Genomic DNA, 15,711 nt, shown 5'->3' with positions numbered 1-15,711 from the left:
TCCTCCCCCAATCCTCTCCTCCGTGACCCCACTGGGCCCCTCTCCCCAGATCCCCGACCCCACTGGCAGCCCCTACTCACCCTCTTCCCTGGGGCACCGGGAGGACCTGGTTCCCCAGAAGCGCCCGCTGGGCCCTGCACACAAACCGCACGGTCAGGGGTTAAGAAAATGGGAGCGGCCAGCCCGGGTCAGAGCAAAGGTCCCTCCAGCCCAGTGTCCTGTCTCTGACAGTGGCCAGTGCCAGGGGCCCCAGAGGGAATGAACAGAACAGGGCAATTATCGAGTGATCCATCCCGTCGTCCATTCCCCGCTTCTCGCAAACAGAGGCTAGAAACAGCATCCCTGCCCAGCCTGGCTAATAGCCATTGATGGACCTATCCTCCAGGAACTTTTCTAGTTCTTTTTTGAACTCTGTCTTGGCCTTCACAACATCCTCTGGCAAGGAGTTCCAAAGGTTGACTGCGTTGTGTGAATAAATACTTCCTTTTGTGTGTGTTAACCTGCTGCCTATTAACTTCACTGGGTGACCCCTAGTTCTTGTGTTGAGAAGGGGTAAATAACACTTCCTGATTCACTTTCTCCACACCAGTCGTGGTTTTATAGACCTCAGTTGTATCCTCCCGTAGCCGCCTCTTTGCCACGCTGAACAGTGCCAGTCATTTTAAGCCCTCCTCATCCACACCGGGGCGACCAGATCTGCCCGCAGCACTCAAGGCGTGGGCATCCCAGGGCAATAGGATATTTTCTGTCTTATTATCTCTCCCTTTTTTAATGGCTCCCAACATCCGGTTAGTTTCTGAGCCCGATGCGGCACACTGCATGGTTTTCAGAGAACTCTCCACCATGGCGCCCGGATCTCGCCCTAGGGGTAGCTGACATTCACCCTGAATACAAAGAAACTCCAAGGTGTGGTGGGCCCACGGCTCAGCCAACGGGGGGTGTGGGGGCTGAGGGACCGTGGGCAGGTGACTGGTTTGTTTCCTTCAGGCCGGCTGGAGCAGGGACCCAGACAGGACATGGTGAAGCGGGCTGAATACCAGGGTTCAGAAGACACCCAACCTTCAGCCTCCAGCTGGCCACACTCACCCAGCCTCCCCTGCCCTGGTTTGTCCCTGCAGGCTGGGTGAGTGGCTGGGTTTGTATTTCCTTTCCCTGCTCTCCGCCCTGGCCTTGCGAACAGCACAAGGTCCGGCCTCGCACGCAGCTTAGAGCGGCTGAGATGCTCGATGCAGTTCATGTCCCAAACGTACACGTGTTGCATCTTCTCTGCTCTCCGCCCCAGCAGCCAGCCTGTGCGCGTCCCTCCAAGACAAGCCCGCGGGCTGCGCCCTCGCTGTGCGCTCCAGAGCTGGCTTTTGGGACGGCCTGGCAGCTCTCACCCCGGACTGACAAAGAGCCAGAGATCCAGCCCAGATGGGCTCCACAGCAGCTCAGCTGGGCAGAGCCCTGGTGTGATGAAGTGAGCAATTTTCTTTATGGTTGCATGAACACTCTGCATGCCTCAGTTTCCCTGTACACTGCGTGTGTGAGGAGGGGTGGGGGGGGGGAGTTCGTTGCTGCAGGGGACCAGGTGTGACCTCGCCTAGCAGCCGGGACCCAGGACGGACACTGGCCTGGAGATTGGGGACCCAGCGACTGGTGACTGGGAGGCCCCCCCAGCTCGGGAGCCCGCTGGTTCTGGCCAGTGGGGGGGCCAAAGGACAGAAGAAAGAGGCTGCGGGGCCGGAGGCCCTGGCCCCAGTGAGAGAGAGAGCCACCCTCGCAGGGGCACTGAGGGGGGTTCCTCCCGGGGCCGTTCGGAGCCTGGGAGTCCGTGACACCTGGCTCGGCCGCATGGCCCATGTCGGAGCCTTCGCTGCTCTGCACCAACCTGGGGCCTTCCCGGGCCGGGGGCTAACGAGCCTGTCGCTGCTTGGGGGCCACGGCCGGGGATCGCTGCCAGTCCTGGCTGAGCCGCGCTGGTCCCAGCAGAGGGGCCAGGTCTGTGCCCAGGCGTCTGGCTCAGCCGGACCCGCCGGGCAGAGCTCACGGCGGGCAGCAGGAGGGCTGGGGCCCAGAGGCTCAGCCTCGGAGGCCGGGGGGCCGCATGGCCAGGCCTGCAGGAAGAGCGGGTCCCCTGGGGGCTCTGGCACGCCGAGGGGCTCCTGCCTGGGACGGCTGGAAAGCCGGGGCTCAGCGCAGATCTGTGACACCATCCCCACACATCACTTGTTGGCCCCTCTGTTAGGGGGCCCGGGGCCTCTCCCTCAGGGGCTCTGGGTGCTGCTTCCAGCCCATGGATGTCCGTGCGGCATGCCCCTGTAGCCAGACAGCCAGCGCCCCCCCCCTCCCCCTCCCCTCAGACCAGCATTGCTGGGAACATAAGGGAGCCAAAACAACAGGGCACTTAACATAAATTCCAGCACAGCCTTTGAAGCTGTGAAAAGCACAGGTGTGCTGCTACAATGTGCCTCTGGGAACATATACAACGATTAGGCTCACAGCAGGCAGAGGCGCTGTGACAGACATGGCTCTTAGCCCCTACTAAATAGTGTGATGCACACACACCAACATCCTAGGTGGGAAAATATTTACCCTAATAAAAGGAATGTCCAGTAGTCGAAACTTATTGTTTCTCTCCCTTGCAAGTGTAAACTACTCTTGCGAGAGCTGGCGTCGCCCAGACAGACCAGCCCCAATTTGGCATAGAAAGGAGAAAGAGAATAAAGGAGTACAGAGGTATAAGTAGGGGACCTACAGCACCATGATTTTTGAGTGCTTTTCACTATCTATCTGCTGGTCAGATAAGTGACAGCCTCCCAAGGCTTCTGCAGCTAAGAGAGTCCCTAAGTCTTGTCCCTTATTCGTCTTTCCGCGGAATTGAGTGACCGATCCTGGCTTGGCACCGCTGGAATCGAGAGATGCAAGGAGGGTAAGAAGCACCCACACCTGATCTCCTATCTTTAGTGTACACATATTTTGAAATAGAGCTCTATACTTTGTTTTCTTTCTTTGGGATTGTGGCTTCAGTTTTGTAACTTGTTTGTGTGTGTAACATCTCTACATTTAAATAAGTAGGCACTAGCAATTTTGTAACCACATGATTAGAATCTAGTTTAATAAATTTTGGTAACCATTGTGCATAAGCCTGACTTGTTTCTCTGGTTTACTGTAAAGCAGCCAACACAATTAAAGAACCTCAGCCGTTTTGGCTATAAAGCCTGGCCATTAGGTGAGAGTACTAAGAGCCTAGCGTTGAGTTGTGCCGCCTCCACGGGGCAAACTCTTGGGGCACCTGCCAGTCAATCCTGGCTGCCCGCTGCGAAGGAGCTCTGAGCTCTAGCAGTTAAAGTCACGGGTGTGGAGAGGCTCTTAGTGCTGCCATTGGGGCACCTGTCAGTCAGTGTTGACTGCCCGCTGCGAAGGAGCTCTGAGCTCTAGCAGTTAAAGTCACGGGTGGTTAGGACCTTGGGGCATCCGTCAGCCTAGCCCGGGCTGCCCGCCGCGAAGGGACAGTGCGTCCTAGCGGTTAAAGTCACGGATGGTATAAACGGGCATAGCTGGCACCTCACCAAACATCCCTGGCCATCGGCTAACAGATTTGGCGTCACGAACAGGATTGTGATATAGGCTGCACTACAGTAACACAATGAAACCAGTCATGATAAACACCACAGAATTCCCTGAGCTAGAGAAAAGTTTGACCCAAGAGGGATGGGGAAATCCTCTGTGGAGCAAAGAACTGCTGGAGAAATATTGGGGAAAACCAGCAGAGATCTGGCAGCATTTCTGTAACTGGAGAACTGCCTGCAAGGTGAAGAAAGGGAAAGGAAAAGGTGCTTGTATATGGCTGCTTACTAACATTTGGCAAGCTGCCTGTAAGGATTATCATAGTCTGGCAATAGAATTTAATAGGCTACAACAGGAAAGGGACACACTGCGCAAGGAATGCCAGAATTTAGATACCAGAGTAAGAACACTGAATAGGGATATGGAACATCTTCAGAAAAGATTACTTCCCTTTATTGAGAAAGAAGGGATAGAACGAAGGGAAAAGCTGGAGACTAAAACACGCAGAATCAACCGGGCTAAGGTTGAGACTGCTCTCTGGCTAGACCCTGAGGAATGGGATGGAGACATTTGGGATTCAGCAGATGAGTCCCCCTCCTCTGAGGAGGAAGGTCCCTCTGAAAAATTAAGACCAGCCATCACACATCACAAATCAGAAGAACATGAGGGAAATTTGAGTGGGGCAGAGCTGGATGAAGAAAGGGATGACAATGATCCATCCACCTCTTCAAAAACAAAGAAGGGAGGTAAAAAAGGAAAAGGGAGTAAAGCTCCAACACACTCTACCAAAATTACCACCCGCCAATATACTCCCATGGAGTTAAAAACAATCCAGGGAGATTTTGCTAAAAAGCCTGAGGAAGGTATAATAGAGTGGCTGGTCCGCCTCTGGGACACTGGGGGTGGATATATACGCCTGACAGCCCAAGAAACTGAGCGCCTTAACTTAGGTGCAGGAATATTCCTGGAACACTCAGAGGGGAACACCCCTAAAACACTTTGGTCTCTGGCTTGTCGATGGGCAAGAGGAATTTACCCAGCAGACCGAGATGAACCCACAGTAATGCACTGGACCAACATAGATGAGGTAAAAGCAGCTCTATTAACTGTGGCTGTCATTAGCATGCTTGGCCAAAACCCTCAAGAGTTAGCCTATGAAAGTCCATGGGAGGGTCAGGTAAAGGTAGAGGATCTCAGACCCCTGCTTAAGGGAGCTCCGAGTAACCATAGGGCTGTGGCACTGTCCCTTAGATCAGAAGCTGCAGCACATAACAGTACCTTTCGGGCACTGCTAAACCTTCTGGTGTCATACTTTAGAGAATTCGGAGACATCAGAGCACTGACAGGCAAAGCTAAGATGCGTTCCCTTCAGGGAAACAAGGGGGCACCATCTAAAGGACATAAAAACAAGCGAGAGCCAACCCAGGAGGAAAAGGAGCTTAGAGCCAAGTTGTGGAGACAATGTCTGGCTTTAGGTTATCCCAGAGATGTGATAAATGGACTGCCCACAGAGCGGCTAAAATTATTCACCACCTTTAAAAGAGCTGACTGGGAGACAACTAATGCTACTCCCGGTGCACCTCTGCAGCTCTCTCCTCCTTCCCCAACGGCAGACACCCTGTATACTCCATTGCTGCAGCAACTGCAAGAGTTACCAGAACAGGGAAACTAGCTTGCGGGGGTCACTCTCCTCTCCCAATAAACCAGCTTAAATCCAAAGAGGAGAAAACAGCAGCAAAAGACCCCCTGATACATGTAACTGTAAATGACAAACACATTATTCCTTTCCTAACGGACACAGGGGCTCAAATGTCCATGATTAAGCGAGAAAGTTTTCAGGGCTCGCCACCTCCTGGCCGAAAGCAGGTACTTGTTACAGGAGTAAATGGCAGTACCATAACTTACCCATTAGTTAAGATAAAACTGGATATCCCATTGCAACCCCACCATCAGCCCCGAAAATATGAGGTGATTTTGGGCAATGCCAACATACTGGGCATGGACGTTTTAAGAGGACAGAAGGGAAGGATTAATGGGGAAAGATGGGCTTTTGGAGTCAGTTCTGTTCCTCATGCCACCCACCTGGAAGAGGAAAGCCCTCCCCACTATTCTGTAAACTTACTTAGCAGCGCGCCTGCTCTCCCGCCCACAACAGTAACAAACATAAAGCAGTATAATGTCCCAGCTGAGGCCATAAGCCCTGTTACTGACCTGATCAAAGATTTGGAACAGCGAGGTATTTTAATTCGTACCCACTCTCGCTTTAATTCTCCTGTGTGGCCCATCAAGAAACCAAATGGCAAATGGAGACTCACTATAGACTATAGGAAGCTAAACAGTAACACTGGACCATTAACTGCAGCAGTCCCTAGCATAACAGACATTGTAAACACCATACAAACCTGGGATAAACCCTGGCTAGCAGTATTAGATGTAAAGGACATGTTCTTCATGGTCCCTTTGCAGCCAGCTGACCAGGAAAGATTTGCTTTTACTTGGAGAGGTGTACAATACACTTTTACCCGAATGCCACAAGGGTTTAAACACTCACCCACTATTTGCCATGGGGCACTGGCAAAGGTCCTAGATGACCTTATACTGCCACCCAATGTACAAACTGTGCAATACATTGATGACATCTTAATAGGTGGGAAAACCTCAGAAGAGGTACAGGAGGCTATGAATCAAATCGAAGGAGCACTAGAAGCCCTTAATTTAGAGTTACCAGCTGAGAAATGCCAAGGTCCCTCCCAAGAGATAAAATTCTTAGGTACTGTATGGATGGGAGGTAGGAGGTCTGTGCCTAATGACACCCTGCAAGAGCTAAATCAGGCACCCTCCCCTGAAAGTAAAGATCCGTTGAGACAGATTTTGGGAACCCTGGGGTTTTGGAGAAAACATGTACCTGGCTTTGCCATTATAGCCAGACCATTGTACAATTTGTTAAAGAAAAGTGCTGCCTGGGAATGGGCTCCTGCCCATGAGGAAGCCCTCAGGCAACTGATAGGGGAGATACACACCTATCAGGCTCTGGGTCCCAGACATCCTGAAGCCCCATTCCATTTGTACCTAACTGTGGGAGCCACTGGAATGTCTTATGCTCTCTGGCAAGAAAGTGACACTGCTCCCAGACGACCAATTCAGTTTGGTTCCAAGTCATGGCAAGGGTCACAGGCTAACTACACGCCTTATGAGAAGGTGCTTCTGGCAGCTTACACAGCCTTGAGAGAAACTGAGGAATTAACTCAGGATAAGGACATCACAATTCACACTCCTCTTCCAATCATTAAACCTATATTGGAAGGGAAAGAGTTACCACCTGGTGTAGCACAAAAAATGACTATCCAAAGATGGGCACTTTACATACACCACAGGGTAGGTAGTGCAGACACTGCACAAAACCCCACTATGATTCAGGAATCCCTATGGAAAGTAGGAATGCCTGATGAATACCGCCTACCTCCACAGCAGTCTCCCATTAAGGATGCTGCCCCATTTGATCCTTCTAAGCCTGAGGGAGTATGGTTCACTGATGGCAGTGCCAGGCTGGTTAAAGGAAAATGGAAGGGAAAAGCTGCAGCAGTGCCTGCAGACACCTCTGCAGCACCCCTAACTGCTGACATTGGTGGGTCAGCACAACTTGCAGAACTGGCTGCAATTAAACTGGCCTGTGAAGCAGGAGCCACCGCAGTATATACGGACTCCTATGCGGTATGGGCAGGTGCCACTCAGTGGATCACTAACTGGAAGAATAACCACTGGGAAATAGGAGGTAAACCAGTATGGGGACTGGAATACTGGAAGTGGTTATATCAGCATGCCCTGCAACAACCCCTGTCTATAGGACATGTCTCAGCTCATCAGAGGAATAACACCCCAGCTGCACAATTAAACAATTTAGCCGATGCAGCTGCCCAGCTCTTTACCACACAAGTAGAATGGGAACGCTTATATTCATGGTTACATGATAATTTAGGACACACAGGAAGTGATGAGTTAGTGCGGCAAGCACATATCAGGGGGTGGCCTATCACCCACAGACAGGCTAGAGACCTGGTGCAAGCCTGCGCTATTTGTGCTGAGACTAGAAAACATATAGCAGAAGGACAAAGGTTTGCCAGGCTAAGAGATGGAAAAACACTATGGGCAACCTGGCAGGTCGACTATGTCGGACCACTGCCCACTACAAGGCAGAGGTGGAAATACATCTTGACTGGGGTAGAAATTGTTTCAGGGATTGGTTTTGCATATCCAACCCGATTGGCAACAGGGTTGTCCACAATTATGGGACTAAACCGCTTAACAGCAATTGTCCCAATGCCTCAAGAAATCCAATCAGATAATGGTTCACATTTTAAGAATAAACTTATAAGGGAATGGACCCTTAACCATGGAGTCCAATGGACCTTCCACCTTCCATATCGACCTCAATCTAATGGCATGGTCGAGCGCTGGAATGGGTTGCTAAAGAATCACTTGAAGCCTACTGATGGCACATGGGGAGACAGACTGGACGAAGTGGTGCAGAGATTCAACAACAGACAGACTCCTACAGGAAGTCCAATCAGCAGGGGATTCTTCCCTACAGGGAGAGCTATCTCCCCTGCCAGAACACCACTGCACAGTTCCAAGTATGCTCCCGGAGACACTGTTGTGATTAAACACCCAGCCCTGGGAACCTTTACCTGCGTTTTGATGCCTATAAAGAGAAAGGTGTATGGAGTGCCTTAAATGCTGATAAAAGGCTAATAACCATTACAGAGGCTTGGATCGCATCCAAGACCGGCTGACCATGTGATTTATTGCAGGAATGGTCCCATGGTTCCGAGCAACCTGCCAGCTAACCTGTCAGCAAAATGGACCATGCAGCAGACCTGTTTGATCACTAGAGACTACTATGGACTGTTGATATATTTGCCATTACTTATAATAGCAGGTGTAATTTTTGCTTTTGGTTTTAAAATAAGTTTTTTAGCTAGAACACGACCCACCAGAGATATGTTCCTGCAAGCCCTCATGATCCTTCTGTTGCCTCCAGTCACCTTGGCACTACCAGAACATCCTCTTTGGGGAGCAATCCAAACCATCGCCTCAGCTGCTGGTGCTACAAATTGCTGGATGTGCACCTTGCTAAATTCAACCAATGGACTGGGAATTGAATTTGTACCACTCAGCCTAAATGAGTGGTGGAACAAAAGCGACATCTTTCGGTGGGGACCAGCATGGTACACCAACCACCCTCGCATTGACTCGGGGGAGGTGGGGCAATGGCATCGCACTGTTTGGGGACGGCCTGTGGAATATGTAACGGGATCATCTAAAGAAGTATATCCTATTTGTTTTGAAACGCAGGGTGACATACAAATGGGTAGTCTAGATAAGCAGCAATGTGCCCATACAATTGTATTTGATAAAAGAAGTGGGGATTGGACTACCTACCCACCCATGAACAACCAAAGGTCCCATCAACGGCACACTTGAACATAGACCCCTTTTTAGAATATATATAATGCCACAATTGTTCCCCTGAATATGAGTAGATACCCTGAAAGCAGAGATTGGTATGACCAATCACTGTTCTTTATTCCCAGTTCCGGACACATTTATAACCCATTGCTAATCAAATCTATTAACTCCTTATTAGATCAGTGTAATGAAAATAGACTTTTTCGCTCAGATCAAATTTTAGAAGATTTGTTAATGGTTTTGCTCTGTACTAACATTAAGATGGGATATTGTGTTCCATATCACCAACCCATACCTAAACCTGAGGCGGGCAGGTGGCACAGAGGACCTTATTCACCTATTCTTAGTAAAGAACCTGGCTTGTTCTTTATTTGTGGGGACAAGGCATATAAATATCTGCCTGGAGGTTGGACTGGAAGGTGTTCACTGGGACATGCCGTACCCGAGGCACTAACAGTACACCCTCATGTTGATGCCCCCAGAATAACAAATCTGGGAAGTTTTATACACCGATCCAAACGAAAGTTCACCTACAACCCCCTGATTGAACGGCCCTCTGGTTTTCACCGATTTACACGTGCACTTATACCTTGGTTAGGTATAACTGAGCTCGAGATGGCAATAGCAAACGTTTCTGGACAATTGGAAATTGCTCTTAATCATACTGCTGATGCATTAGGGCTTTTAAATGAACAACTTCAGTCTGTGGCCCGATATGCTCTGCAGAACAGAGTAGCACTAGACGCTACCCTAGCCCAGCAAGGAGGAGTGTGTGCTGTCATCAACCAATCTTGTTGTTTTTATGTAAATCATTCAGGGCAAATAGAGCAAGATGTGGTTGCTATTAAAGGTGCAGTTAAAATTTTACATGCAGTGGCTGAGAATGGACAAACCTCATGGATGCAATGGTTAGCTCAACACTTGGGATTTTCCCTCTCCCCGTTTTTACATTCGGTTGTAAATACTGTTTTAACCATTTTAATTATTGTAATTGTTTTTTGTGTAACTTTATGTATTATGAAGCGTTTGATTCAAACTGCTCTTTCCTCCACACAAATCAGATACCTAGAGCTAAAAAGGGATCCTAACCAATTCCGCAAACCCTCATCCTCTAATTTGTTTGTTGGGTATTTCTAGATTTCCCCAAGGAGGGCAAGAGGTGCTGGCATCACCGCCACCTTGCAATCTGGGATGTAGTGTGGTGCATCAGGGGGTGGAATGTAACCAGACAGCCAGCCCCCCCCCTCAGACCAGCATTGCTGGAAACACACGGAACAGGGCACTCAGCATAAATTCCAGCACAGCCTCTGAAGCTGTGAGAAGCACAGGTGTGCTGCTACAATGTGCCTCTGGGAACATATACAACGATTAGGCTCACAGCAGGCAGAGGCGCTGTGACAGACATGGCTCTTAGCCCCTACTAAATAGCATGATGCACACACACACCAACATCCTAGGTGGGAAAATATTTACCCTAATAAAAGGAATGTCCGGTAGTCGAAACTTATTGTTTCTCTCCCTTGCAAGTGCGAACCACTCTTGCGAGAGCTGGCGTCGCCCAGACAGACCAGCCCCAATTTGGCATAGAAAGGAGAAAGAGAATAAAGGAGTACAGAGGTATAAGTAGGGGACCTACAGCACCATGATTTTTGAGTGCTTTTCACTATCTATCTGCTGGTCAGATAAGTGACAGCCTCCCAAGGCTTCTGCAGCTAAGAGGGTCCCTAAGCCTTGTCCCTTATTCGTCTTTCCGCGGAATTGAGTGACCGATCCTGGCTTGGCACCGCTGGAATCGAGAGATGCAAGGAGGGTAAGAAGCACCCACACCTGATCTCCTATCTTTAGTGTACACATATTTTGAAATAGAGCTCTATACTTTGTTTTCTTTCCTTGGGATTGTGGCTTCAGTTTTGTAACTTGTTTGTGTGTGTGTAACATCTCTACATTTAAATAAGTAGGCACTAGCAATTTTGTAACCACATGATTAGAATCTAGTTTAATAAATTTTGGTAACCATTGTGCATAAGCCTGACTTGTTTTCTCTGGTTTACTGTAAAGCAGCCAACACAATTAAAGAACCTCAGCCGTTTTGGCTATAAAGCCTGGCCATGAGGTGAGAGTACTAAGAGCCTAGCGTTGAGTTGTGCCGCCTCCACGGGGCAAACTCTTGGGGCACCTGTCAGTCAATCCTGGCTGCCCGCTGCGAAGGAGCTCTGAGCTCTAGCAGTTAAAGTCACGGGTGTGGAGAGGCTCTTAGTGCTGCCATTGGGGCACCTGTCAGTCAGTGTTGACTGCCCGCTGCGAAGGAGCTCTGAGCTCTAGCAGTTAAAGTCACGGGTGGTTAGGACCTTGGGGCATCCGTCAGCCTAGCCCGGGCTGCCCGCCGCGAAGGGACAGTGCGTCCTAGCGGTTAAAGTCACGGATGGTATAAACGGGCATAGCTGGCACCTCACCAAACATCCCTGGCCATCGGCTAACAGCCCCCCACCCCATAGTGCTCCCACCACTCACCGGCATGCCGGGGTCCCCGCCGTCACCCTTCTCCCCGGGGGCGCCGTCCAGGCCCTGCGCACAGGGGACGGGTTAGTGCCCTGCCCCAGCCAGCACCCCCCCCCACTTCCACTTCCTGGCAAGCTCAGCACTGCCCCCGTCCTGGGAACAGAGCCATGGATAGAACCCAGGAGTCCTGGCTCCCAGCTCCCCCCACTAACCACTAGACTCCACTCCCCTCCCAGAGCCGTGGATAGAAGCCAGGAGTCCTGGCTCCCAGCTCCCCCCACTAACCACTAGACTCCACTCCCCTCCCAGAGCCGTGGATAGAAGCCAGGAGTCCTGGCTCCCAGCTCCCCCCACTAACCACTAGACTCCCCTCCCCTCCCAGAGCCGTGGATAGAACCCAGGAGTCCTGGCTCCCAGCCCCCTCTGCTCTAACCATTAGACTCCCCTCCCCTCCCAGAGCTGGGGAGAGAACCCAGGAGTCCTGGACAGATCCTTCCCCCCAGGGCCTGTCAGGATGGGCTGGAGCCACGTGGGGCAAGCAGGGGTACTCACCGGCACCCCGGGGTCTCCAGCGGGGCCTGGGTCGCCAGGGAAGCCGATGGGGCCCTGCAGGGAGAAACGGTCCGTGAGCCCAAGACCCCCCCAAGGCCTGGACACCGGGGCATTGGGAGCAACTGGGGGCTGGGCGGGTGTGAGAGGGTTGGGTGCTGGGTGTTTGGGGGGAGCTGGGTGTGTCACGAGGGGGGTGGGTGTGTTGGGATGTGGACTGGGTGGGAGATGCAGGGTGAGGGCAGGTGCCAGCAATGAAGTCACGACCCCTGTTCCCCATCCGGAGCCCCCCCCAGCCCCATGCTGTGCCCCCCTGCTGTGTCTCGCTGGCCCCATGCGGTGCCCCCCAGCCCCATGTGGTACCCCCCTGCTGTGCCCCCCCCAGCCCTGCTGCACTCACCAGGTTGCCTTTGGCTCCATCCTCTCCTGGGGGCCCCCTCTTGCCCGGGGCCCCAGCGGCGCCCGACGGACCGGAATCTCCCTTCTCCCCCAGTTCCCCATTGATGCCCTGCAGGGAGACACGGGCGTCAGGGCTGGCACTGGGAGGGCAGCATCCCATGGAGCTTGCCCCCCGGCACTGCTTCCCCCACTCCATGGTGGCCCCAGCATGGGGCTGGTGGACACAGGACAGCGAGGCGTTAACCTGTGAGACTAGCTGCTGCAGGAAGGCGCTGGGCCAGGCACTCTCAATTCGCTTCCAGGCCCGAGACTTCTCAGCACACTGCCGGGGTGCCCCCGGTCCCCGCTGCGTGTCCTGGGCATAGACAGAGACCCCCTGTCCCACTGTGCCCCAGAACTTACCGGCCGGCCTGGCTCCCCTGGGGCCCCGGGGTCTCCCGCCTCACCCGGCTCCCCCTGCGCAAGGAGAGAAGAGCAGAGTGAGCCCCGCGCTAGCCCAGCTGATGGAGGCAGGATGGAGAAGGGGAGGATTTCTGTAATATTTATATGGCAACTATGAGTGACTCAGTTTCCCCACTCGCACTGTACTGCTCTCCCCCTGAGTGTTCATTCTCCTTCTGGGGCGGGGGAGAGGGAAGGGGGGCTGTGTGGGCTGGCAGGGTGCACTCTGCAGAACTGCCCTGGAGAGACCAGAGCTGGACAGGGGAGGGGGCCCTGTCCCAAGGAGGGGGCTGGGATGGGGCCCCAGGGAGGGGCATGGGGACAGAGGTGGAGGCTCTGCCCCAGGAAGGGGGCTGGGATAGGGGAGGGGCAGGTGTGCGGGGACATTGCTGGGAGGGGGGCATGTAGCTGGCTCTGGGGGGCAGAAGGTTCCCATACACCCTTCCCAGCTGGGGTCCCCAGTGCCCTGGCCGGGGGCAGGGGGGCAGGACACAGCATCAGCTCCAGTGCCCCTTCCCCACACTCACCTTGTCCCCGACGGCGCCCGGCTGACCCGTTCCACCTGGCATCCCCTGGGGGCCCTAGGGACAGGGAGGACGCGGGGGTGACGTGAGGAGGGTAGGATAATTTCTCATGGAAAGGGGACCGGCCCAGCGCGAGTTAACGAACTCCCAGACTGACCGGACCCGGGGCCGCACTTTGAGGGGGGTGAGGAAGAGCTGGCAACGCAGAGAGCTGTGAAATGGGCGTTGGAGGGAGAGAAGGGGTCTGTGTGCACAGGGCCGGGGTGGTCAGCAAACGAGTCTTGTCTGTTGCTATGGCTTTGAGTGAAAGAGTACGATCCTCTCGGTCTCTTGGACGGTGGTGGTAACCTGCATTTATTTAATGGATAAATGACCCTGGGCTAATTGCAGGATGTTTGGGAGACAGAAAGTCAAGCCTGTTGTTTTCTCAGGCCAAGAGGCTGCTGGAAATGTATAAAGACCCTGGGACCCGATCCTTCTTCATCGCAGATCTGCTTTGGGTTTCAAGAAGGGGAAACCCTGAGCCACTAGGACTGAGATCCCAGTCACTGACTGGAGTCACCCTGAACATGGACGCTGGACTATGACCTCTGGACTTTTTGGCAACTGCAAACTCACCATCTCTGCTCTGTATCTGGACCTCAAGAATTGAACTCAGGTCTGTCTGTACATTGATCTTTCAACCAACTCTCTCTTTTATTTTTTAATAAATTTTAGTTTAGTTAATAAGAATTGGCTAGAAGCATGCATTGTGGGTAAGATCTAAGTTATCATTTGACCTGGGTCTGGGGCTTGGTCCTTTGGGGTCGGGAGAACCCTTTTTCTTTCACTGGGGTACTGGTTTTCATAACCATTCGTCCCCACAACGAGGGGCACTGGTGGGGATACTGGGAAACTGGAGAGTCGAAGGGAATTGCTTGTGTGACTTGCGGTTAGCCAGTGGGGTGAGACCGAAGTCCTCTCTGCCTGGCTGGTTTGACGCCTGAGAGGGGGAGAAACCCCAGCCTGGGGCTGTGACTGCCCTGCTCTAAGCAATTGGTCCTGAATTGATACTCTCAGTTGTATCCCACCAAAGGCAGCATCATTACGGGGGTCGGGGGGGAGACTCGCTGCTCAGCCCCCTGGGAGCCCTGTCCCACTCCTTCCTGCCACTGGGGCTGTGCCCTGCCAGGCAGTGAGGCTCACAGTGCCCGCCCCACAGCAGCCTCTACCCCCCCAGGCACCCCCTGCCCCTGGAATTCCCCCCCGCCGCCCCATGGCAGCCTCCACTCCCGCCCCGGAAAGGACGGGGAACTCACATCGCCGCCGGCAGGTCCCTGCGCCCCACGTGGCCCCACAGCGCCGGGGAGGCCCTGCAGAGAAGGGATAGGACAGGCAGCTCAAGCCAGGGGGTACGGGGCACCGAAGGGCACAGTCACTCGGGGAGGGGCAGTGGGGGAGCTAAGGGGAGGCAGGGGGGCAGGGGGATTTCTTCACACAACGCATAGTCAACCTGTGGAACTCCTTGCCAGAGGATGTTGTGAAGGCCAAGACTATAACGGGGTTCAAAAAAGAACTAGATAAGTTCATGGAGGACAGGTCCATGAATGGCTATTAGCCAGGATGGGCAGGGACGGTGTCCCCAGCCTCTGTTTGCCAGAAGCCGGGAACGAGTGGCAGGGGAGGGATCACTGGATGATTCCCTGTTCTGTTCTCTGCCTCTGGGGCACCTGGCGTCGGCCACCGTCAGAGACAGGACACTGGGCTGGAGGGACCTTGGGTCTGACCCAGTCTGGCCATTCGTATGTTCTTATTGGAGGTGAGAGGAGGAGGGGGGCAAGAGGGGAGGGGCGGGGGCAGCTGAGGGGCGGGGGGGATCTCCGTGGAGCTCATACCATGGGGCCGACATCTCCGCTCTCACCCTTCTCGCCCTGCGGGCCCGGCATGCCCTGCGGAGAACCACATAGGGGGTTAACCGGGGGCACAGGGGCTGCCCAACCCCTCCTGGAGCATGTAGGCCTGCCCCCAAACGGCTCTGCCAGCGCCAACCCGCAGCCCCTGCTAGCCCAGCCCTGGGCTCCCCCCACAGCGCTGTCGGTGCCCCTCACTCCCGACCCGCAGCCCCCAATAGCCCAGCCCTGGGCTCCCTCCCCCCAGAGCTGCCAGTGCCCCTCACTCCCGACCCGCAGCCCCGGCCAGCCCGGCCCTGGGCCCCCCCGCAGCTCTGCTGGTGCCCCTCACTCCCGACCCGCAGCCCCTGCTATCCCATCCCAGCCCTGAGCCCCCCCGCAGCTCTGCCGGTGCC

The 15,711-nt window shown here is 53.6% G+C and overlaps 1 protein-coding gene across 4 annotated transcripts in view; it reads right to left on the bottom strand.

Annotated features, from left to right (window-relative positions):
* Positions 1-15,711, bottom strand: part of COL5A3 (collagen type V alpha 3 chain) — a 50,011-nt gene that overhangs the window by 11,683 nt on the left and 22,617 nt on the right. For all 4 annotated transcript variants that reach the window (XM_037887702.2, XM_037887704.2, XM_037887705.2 and 1 more), the window contains 8 exons: positions 15,302-15,355; positions 14,726-14,779; positions 13,431-13,484; positions 12,865-12,918; positions 12,464-12,571; positions 12,067-12,120; positions 11,527-11,580; positions 81-134 (listed from right to left, as the gene is read on the bottom strand). In XM_037887702.2, the coding sequence (XP_037743630.1) occupies positions 81-134; positions 11,527-11,580; positions 12,067-12,120; positions 12,464-12,571; positions 12,865-12,918; positions 13,431-13,484; positions 14,726-14,779; positions 15,302-15,355 (486 nt within the window). The remainder of the gene's footprint in view (positions 1-80; positions 135-11,526; positions 11,581-12,066; positions 12,121-12,463; positions 12,572-12,864; positions 12,919-13,430; positions 13,485-14,725; positions 14,780-15,301; positions 15,356-15,711) is intronic.

This window comes from Chelonia mydas, chromosome 20 (genome assembly GCF_015237465.2).
Source record: "Chelonia mydas isolate rCheMyd1 chromosome 20, rCheMyd1.pri.v2, whole genome shotgun sequence".
Classification (NCBI taxonomy): Eukaryota; Metazoa; Chordata; order Testudines; family Cheloniidae; genus Chelonia; species Chelonia mydas.
The sequence above is the reverse complement of the archived record's forward strand: the minus strand, read 5'-3'. Positions and strand labels throughout refer to the sequence as shown.